General features: G+C 47.8%; 1 protein-coding gene across 1 annotated transcript; it reads left to right on the forward strand.

The window, feature by feature from the left end:
* The first annotated feature begins 1,841 nt into the window (after positions 1–1,841).
* Gpr150 (G protein-coupled receptor 150) lies at positions 1,842–3,782 on the forward strand. The gene has a single exon (XM_041663722.1). The coding sequence runs from the start codon at positions 1,905–1,907 to the stop codon at positions 3,186–3,188; it is 1,284 nt and encodes a 427-aa protein (XP_041519656.1). The 5' UTR covers positions 1,842–1,904; the 3' UTR covers positions 3,189–3,782.
* The last annotated feature ends 5,201 nt before the right edge of the window (positions 3,783–8,983 follow it).

The following is an 8,983-nucleotide window of genomic DNA, read 5'->3' on the forward strand; positions in this document are numbered from 1 at the left end:
ATTTGAGAAATACTGAACTGGATTTGTAGGAGAGTCATTGGCTGTCCTACACTGTTCAGAAGGAAAGATTGGACTGCGTGGTGCACAGGAAAACGCCTTGGACAAACTCTGTGAGGAAAGAGTATGAAAATCAAATTAGGACTGAAAGTCTCCTCCATTTTTACTCTGCCGCTTTCTTCAAAGCCCCAGCAAAGACATTACCATCCTCACACCCTCTGGTCTTCCTGGGGCTCCTCTGGATGATACTGGCACAAATAGAAAAGGCACCTACATGATACATTTATAGTCAAGACTAGAACTTTGCTCAAAGTTACCTGACATGCATTATATAGTTACTAATTCATCAGCTAAACACATATTTACTGATATCTATCATATGTCCAGTCCAGCATGAGGCACTAGGTGTATAATGACTATGGCAAATGTCTCCAGTCAAAGTGATAGACCTTAGGCATCGAGATCCCCACAGCAATGGGCAGGATGGTCTGTACCCTACCGAGCCCTCCTAACTCATGCCTCTGCAGATTGCAAACGTTGCTGCAGCCTAGGAAGCAGCAGACACCCACACCTCCCTGGCCCAAGACCAAGAAGTACAAGAAATTCGGCTTTCACGGTGATTAATGTGATGGGTGCACAAAAGACCAAATGATGCTTCCAGTGGGAAAACTGAAATTTGTTTGTGAAGCAGGGCTAAAAGCGGTAGCATTAAATCTAAACCATTTCCTGTGCGTTGGATTTCTTTTTTAAAAATTGGCTGCCCGTAGCATTTTCTTAGTCACCTTTTCTCTAGGCTTTATTGGAGGCGTAGTCCCTCCTAGCAACCTCCCATCTGCTAGAAAACAGAATCAAGAGAAAGAGGAGCCTTGGCGACACATCCCTCGCTGATGGAGATACTAGGGGGACTCAATACGCGAACCATCATTTGTATAAAAGCTTATTAGAGCCCTCTTCAGACTAACAAAATGAGGCGTACATCCCTGGAGGAGAGCCGCCGTCATCTGTGCTTCTAGTGAGTTTTGGAAAGCTGCAAACCTCTGCTGTTCCTAATTGCCAGGCAACAGTAAGGCCCTTGGTTCTTTCCAATTAAACCGTTCTCATTGCAGGCAAAGGAAGGTATGCCCCTACCAAAGATTCACCTAGTCAAAAAGATTCACTCTGCTCAAAAAGTCATTACTGCTGTTAGCAGCTGGGTGTAGTTCTGTAGTAGATTGCTTTTGCCTAGCATATGCTCTGCGCTGGTGCCCAGCAGGATTGGGAGTGGGGGGAAATGAGGAACCCTGCTGGGTTGCTTGCGTCCTTGCATTTCTCTAGCAAGTGCGGACCTGTGTCTTTACAAAATGTTTCTGGTTTTTCTTTTCAAAAAAATCAAAAGTAGTATTTATAATTTTTTTTTTCTGCTAGAAATCACTTTCTTAGGGGGAAGGACACTCTCAGTCAGGAGCTTCCTATCTCTTGTATTGCTTCAGGGATAACTTGAACTAGTCTCGGCAGAAGCCACACACGGAACTTTCTGTCTGGCTGTACGTTGCAGGGCAAGGTTTCCAGAGCCCAGCGGTGGCATCATGGATGAGCAGAAGCTTTGCTGGGATTGGAGGAGGGGGCGACATGTTGAGAAGGTGGAGAATAGTGATCATGTGTGTTCCTCGAATGTACAACCCACATTTGAGTGACAAATGACGAGGACAACTATAAAAACAACTAAGCACAATTCCACCCGAATCTATTTTTCCCCGGATGCGTGTGTGTGTGTGTGTGTGTGTGTGTGTGTGTGTGTGTGTTTCCAACTAACTTTGGGAAGTCGCAGAGACCCAGCGGTGCGGCCTGTGAAACCTCTCAGCGCCTCCACTTTGGCATTTTAAGCTAAAACCGCCTTCAGCGGTTCCTCTCCTTCCTCCGGACTAAGGATGGAGGATTCCTTCAGCCCCTCAGCTCAGCCTCTGGCGCCTAACCTCTCCGTAGCCATCCTGCAGAGCTGGGATCTTAACCTGACTTCGGGGCAGGGGGCCTCTGTCCCAGGACCGCAGCCGCCGCCACACGGGCCACCCAACCACTCGGTCCACCTGGTCTTCATGGGAATCATCCTGGTGGCCGCGGTGGCGGGCAACACCACCGTGCTGTGTCGCCTGTGCGGCGGCAGCAGCCAGCTTTGGCCGGGTCCCAAGCGTCGCAAGATGGACTTCCTGCTGGTGCAGCTGGCAGCGGCCGACCTGTACGCGTGCGGGGGCACTGCGCTGTCGCAGCTGGCTTGGGAACTGTTGGGCGACCCGCGTCCCGCTCTGGGCGACCTGGCGTGCCGCTTCTCGCAGCTGCTTCAGGCATCCGGGCGGGGCGCCTCCGCCCACCTGGTGGCGCTCATCGCCCTCGAGCGCCAGCTAGCCGTGCGCCGTCCGCAGGGCCCGCAGCTGCCCGCGCGCGCCCTGGCTGCCCTGGGCTGGCTGCTGGCGCTGCTGCTGGCCCTGCCACCAACTTTTGTGGTGCGCTGGGACGCTCCCCCAACTCGGGCCGCCAGCGCCTGGCCGGGGGAGCATCGCTGCTGGGGCATCTTCGCGCCTCTGCCGCGCTGGCATCTGCAGGTCTATGCTCTCTACGAAGCTGTCGTGGGCTTCGCGGCGCCGGTTGCTATCATGGGTATCTCTTGCGGCCACCTGCTGTGTGTATGGTGGCAGCGCGGGTCTCAGGCTCCGGTGGCTGGGGCACGCTGGTCCGCCAGTCCGGCCCGAGCCCCCTTGCCCAGTGCACTGCCCCGCGCCAAGGTGCAGAGCCTGAAAATGAGTCTGTCGTTGGCGCTGCTCTTCGTGGGCTGCGAGCTGCCCTACTTCGCCTCCCGCTTGGCCGCCGCCTGGTCGTCGGGGCCCGCGGGTGACTGGGAGGTAGAGGGCCTAGCTGTGGCGATGCGCGTCGTGGAGGTGGCCAATAGCGCCCTCAACCCTTTCGTCTACCTCTTCTTCCAGGCGGGCGACTGCGGGCTCTGGCGGCGGCTACAGAGGCGCCTGGGAGTTGTGTGCTGTGTGCGGGAGGGAGAAGCCGAGATCAACGAGGGGGCTGGGGACCACCAGGCACTCCACCGCCACCGCTGGCCCCATCCCCACTATCACCACGCCCGGAGGGAGGAGCGGGACAAGGGCTGCCAGCGTCCACCCCCGCCGCGCCCCAGACCGCCGGCCTGCTCCTGTGAAAGTGCCTTCTAGGAACTCTTGTTGCCACAGCCTCCAGGCAACACCGGGAAGGTCTTAGGAGTCTGCCTAAATCACAGAGTGGAACCTCTGAAGCGACTGCTCTCTCCATGCCGTTGTATTTTCTTCTAAGGAGGACAAGTCTTTCACTTCCCTTTTGTTTTCTTCTCTCCAGTTCCTTTCATATTTGCCCATTTGGAGGAGACCAAACTTGAAAAGTTGTAAAAATCTATCCGAGTTCCAGAGTTATTATTTTTGCAATTCTCTTTTATACTCCCATTGTGTTCTAGATAAGACCCTTTATTTTAACTAAATTGTCAAATTTTCATTCGTCGCCGTGTTATGTTTTTAGTTATTTGGAACTGTGCTTAAATGAAGTGCACCCTTGGGGAGCAGCAAATTTGCCGCTCCTTCCAAGGGAAAAATCCCCATAACGCTCTTCCTGGGGAGTTTAGGAGGCCTACTAGCAATGCTGTAGAAAAGCTAATCGCGCTGCTCTTTCAGAAACAGAGCATTTGAAAAATAACATTTCCCACGGAGCCGTTAGACCATTTTTTAAACACGGTAATATGTTTTCTGGGAAGAAAAATCGGTGTGGCTTTTGCTTCCAGTCTAACTTCCACATCAATAAAAACTGAATAAAGGAAAACAACATAAAGCTTCCCTGCGTCCTTTCCCAGCATGCTTGTAGAACGGGGCTGCTGTGCCCAGACCAGCGTCTATGTCTGTCCACACTGAGCTTCTAAGAGCAAAGTCTTGAGCAAATTAGAGAAGAAAAAAATATCAAGGCGATGAAAGATGTGAGAGGGTGGAGCTCGCTGTTCAAGTGTTAAGGAGACCGGCAGCAGAAAGCTCCAAGAGCTGCCTGTATGGATAGAACTATTTAAAACAAACCCAGCGGGCTGGAGAGATGGCTCAGTGGTTAAGAGCATTGCCTGCTCTTCCAAAGGTCCTGAGTTCAATTCCCGGCAACCACATATTGGCTCACAACCATCTGTAATGAGGTCTGGTGCCCTCTTCTGGCCTGCAGGCATACACACAGGCAGAATATTGTATACATAATAAATAAATAAGTATTTAAAAAAAAAAAAACAAACCCAGCTAGGGGTGGAGGCTCTGCCTGCAATCCCTGCCCTTTGCAGCAGGAGCACGGCTCAAATCTGAGGTCAATATCCATTACATAAGGAGTTCTAGAGAAGTCTAGGCTACACTGTTACACTCTGTCTCAAACAAAACAAAACAAAGCTTAACTTATTTAGGTGGGTTGGTAAGAACTAAACCAAGGAACAGAGTTGATCTGTGATCACATCTCTTAGCTGTTCTTGCTTCTGGGGGGAGTGGCAGCATTTATGAGCATGGTACCCATGTGCTCAGCATTTCACACAGCTTGGTTTCTTGAGAACAGCGAACATGCCACTAAGAAGCAGAGGAGATGTGATGGATTAAAGCTTATTTATACAAGTAATGATCTCTGAGGATTCGGTTTTAACATGTGCACTCAGTGAGGATTTGTTGCGTAGCTTAGCATGAGTCAGGCATAGGTAGGTTACATAAAAGAGCAGCCGAAGGAAATCGACACTTAGTGTGACTTGCATTCCTCCAGAATTCTTTTTCTTAGTGAATATACCAGCTCGGTCTACAGTAGGCCCTGTATGGGCTGGGGTCTGTCCTCCTTGGACATTTGGATCCTGGGGTTTAGCATCGTCTTCCCAGCTGAGAGCTGCCAAGGTGTTTCTCTGTGAGAACCCAGTAATGACTTCACCCAGCAAGAGTGTGTCCTTGCATCAGCACTCCATCATCTCCTCTACCAGCTTGCCCCCAGAGAGTCCTTTCTATAGCCCAAAGAAGTCTGTCCAAGGAAGATCTGGGCTCACTAATCCCAAAAGCATCTTCACCTTCTTAGTGACCTGGGAAGGCACTGCTAATGGAAGCCAGACCACCATTGTCGTACATGAGAACACGGATTTTTCTACCAAATCTTGGGGCAAATTTGACTCTGAATGTTTGATTTTTAATCTTCAAGTCTTTTCCGCTGGAGGTCAGCTATGAAAACCATGTCATAGTTTGGCCAAATTGACTCTCCAGTACATTTCTCAAGGCCCCTCTGGGTCTTAGTGCTCTACCCAGAATGCTGGAAGTGAGAATGTTAGTATAATCTTTCTCTGTCCTCCATCAGTTTCCTAGTCATTGGGATCCATGTAAAGGAGTTCAAGTGAGACACACAGTGTAGGGTAGAAGACAGATGGAGTTAATTACAAGATAAAGTGGGATGTTTCTCAAGACGTGAAAGTGGACAGAGAGACCACTGTGGAAGAAAACAGTCAAAGGATGAGACTGAACATCTCGGTGGCCTGGAAGACGACAGAGAAGGGAAAAGCTCTCAGGGGGTGAGAGTGGACAGTGGACAGAGATAATTGTGGAGGGAAACATTCTCAAGGGGTGAGAGTGGACAGTAGACATGAAGACCCGTGTTCCAACCTACATTTTCAGGCCTGCTTTATACAATGTCTTAAAGTTTCTGAAACAGACTACTTCTTGAAGGATATCGTCTCATCCAGATGGTTGACAGGCCTTTTAGACTAACTCTTGAGGTGGGGGAGGGAGTGCAATGATTAACTCTCAGGGGACAATGCAATATCAGTTGCATGTTTTTGTTTTTACCAGAAGTCCTTCCACTACATAATAACCTTATAATCTCCTGGCAGTTTAGAATGCCATTTCTCCACCAGACACCAGAGATAAAACCTCTTGCTTTTACAAGGTGTTGACATAAAAGGAAGGATCAACCCTCAAGAACTTTCAAGTCTGCTAATATTTGGCCAGCAATGTGACAGCAGTCATGATTACAGCCCCTTCCTTCCAGCCCCTGGCCTACAGGGACTACCCTCCCCTGTTGAGTACCGGGAGAGGGAAAACTCAGAAGATTATGCCCTGGCTAAGGCCAGAGGACCTCTGGACACCCTTTCCTTCAGGTTTTCCTTCCTCTCTTTTCATCCTCCCCACCCTGCTGAGGATGTTATGGTCTGAAAAACACCAGGAATAGATCAGCCAAAGAGCAAATACAAGCTTCTGCACAAATCCAAGCATTACTTTTATGTTTATTAATAGATATTTATTAACTAATTATCTTATGCTAGGAGATATGCTAAGCATTGGAAAAACTAAAATGAACACCACACTTTTGGCTCAAAGAGACAATATGGGCAGACGCAGGAGACAATCTAATATCACTGCAATAGCATATGTTTAGTAGGGGTCTGTTAGGAGCTGGGAGCACTGTAGGGGACTGTCTACAACCCTGGGAGAGTGGGTGTGTCCATTCTCTTCTCACCACTGGTTTGTGGTTTAGGGGATTTCAGTACACAAAGCAGGAAAGGTGTTTGGCCTTGGCAACAGGAGATTGCAGCAGGAGTGTGACTTATTCTTAGCAAGAGGCAAACAGCTCCATGTGGAGCCATGACTATTGTCTTGTCCTCTGTCTCAAGAGCTACACAACCTTCGTAAAACAGCATCACCTTGACAGTGGCTTAGGAGAGCCTCGATGGTCAAAAACTAACCCTAACCTGGAAGTGGGGATGGCTCATCAGGAGGGAGGGGAATGTTGGGTGATTTGAATGGGAAATGTCCCTCACTGGCTCAGGTGTTGGAATATTTGCCCCACCCACCGACAACTGGTGTTGGGGAAGTTATAGAAACTTTGGAAAGTAGGGTCTAGGAGGAGGTAGGACACTGGGGGAGTGTATGGGTTATAATTGTGTGCCTTTCCTGTTCTCCAACCACCACTTCATGCTTCCTCTATCCAACTTCAGCCACACCCATGCCTATGGTTCTCCACCATGCCTTCCCTTTCATAATGGACTATAGCCCAATCATGAGCCACAATGAATATTCGCTTCCTAGTTTTTGACTTGTATTGTGACACAAAAATGAGAAAAGTAACTAACACAGCAAAGTGTTCCAGACCAGGGGAGTAGCCCCGTTGGAGCATGGAGAAGACAGAGTTGAACAGAGAAGACAGCAGTTGCACTGCATGGTGTTAGGATGCCAGTGGGGCCTGACCTGCTGAACTATGTGGCAAAAGCAGACCTGGCCTTAGCTGAATAAAAAGATTTGTGCATAAGGCCAAGAAAACTAAAAGTAGACTTCAGAGAATTTAATCAGAGCTATAAAGGATCAAACACGAGCTGTGAAAGGTTCTTCTGGTAACATCCTTAAGGGTAACTGAAAGGTCAGCACTTTATTGAAGCAGAGATCCATAGAAACTCAGAGAATCCTCAAAACAAGATTTGAAGTCTGGGATAATAAATTTCAGCTGGTTCAGTCAACATTTCTGCCCTCTTCAGTTTTTTAGGGAAAAAGTTCAACGGACTCATCTTGCTTCAATCTTTCATCTCCCATGACAAGTCGTCCAGCGGTGGGCTGATGAACTCAGCTTTATAGTCACAGACTGTGATGGTAACTTTATGTGTCAACTTTAATCAGTTAAACGGTGCCCAGATGGCTCGAAAATAACATCCCAAGTGTGTTGGTGTGAGTCTCTCCAGGAGAGGCTAACCTTCCAAACAGTAGACTGTGTAAAAATGATCTCCCTCACAACTGTTAGCAGATATTATCCAGTCTATTAAGAACCTGTTTGAGTAAAGCCAAAAAAAAATTATAGGAAAAGGGCAAATCAAACTACTGTCTCTTCTTGAATTGGGATAACATCTTTCTCTATTTTGGGATGGAAGCATTCCTGTCTTAGAGCACCCAGATCCTAGGATTGGCTCTCACAGCCCTCCCCAAAGCACATCTGATTCTCAGGCTTTGGCACTTAGAAGTGACACATAGCACAAGCTTTCTCACTCCTCTGGTTTCTACACACATACTATGGGATTGTCAACCTCCATAACTACAGATCAAATCTCAGAACAAAGTCTCTCTATATCATTGGGTTTTATTTCTCTGAAGAAACCTAATACCACAATTCCTCCTTTCCATCTTTCTATTCAGCAATCCTATACAGTAGACAAGACACTCAGGCCAGGTCCTCTTGAGGTTGTTAAATATTTGCTTGATGCATTTTCAGGCATGGCGTTCAAATATAAGCATACCCTCTGGCTGTTCTTAGGGACATTTCTTAGAAGCCACCTAGCAGACTGTCCTATATAGTTCATTAGGACTGTATCATACATGTTGGGTATTCTAAGAATCGCCAAAAGTCCTTTTCCCACATTCCAGACCCCACCCCACCTTCAGTGACTCAGTACCGGTGTTTCTGCTGTATTTGCCTTCTGCGCATGCTCCATACCACCTATAAAGCCCACCATCACGAACTGTTCAGTCCCCAGCCTTGCTCAAAGGCAGTCATTTTGTGACCCACCCATCAATAAATTCCTTGTGTGAGGTCTGTTGTGTGGTGTGATTTTTGTGGCATTCCCTGGCCCCTGATTACTGAGTTACTCTTTCTCCAAAACCATTTCAATGTGCCAATGCCTAGACCTGTAATTGCAAGAGAAATAAAGCCACCATTATTCGGTTGAGATAAAGAACAGTGGAGAGGAACTTCATGGGACAATGGATCAAAACAGTTTCTACATCAGAGAAGAGGAAATGATTATTAGGAAGACAAGCCTAAACTCTTTACGTAAACCATAAAGGTGTTTTAAAAAAGATTGAGTCTCACTGTTCTAAGAGGGACTTTCAGGTGATTGCCAGCTACAGATTTTGAGAATTCCTCCACTAGGGTAGAAATATAGAATACCAACTACAAATAAACTGTTCCCTAAATTTTGTAGATTTAGTTAAGACCAGTTCATACAGAGATGTTT

This window comes from Microtus oregoni, unplaced genomic scaffold (genome assembly GCF_018167655.1).
Source record: "Microtus oregoni isolate MIOR12 unplaced genomic scaffold, Mior012 000014F_ref0000157, whole genome shotgun sequence".
NCBI classification, from domain to species: Eukaryota; Metazoa; Chordata; class Mammalia; order Rodentia; family Cricetidae; genus Microtus; species Microtus oregoni.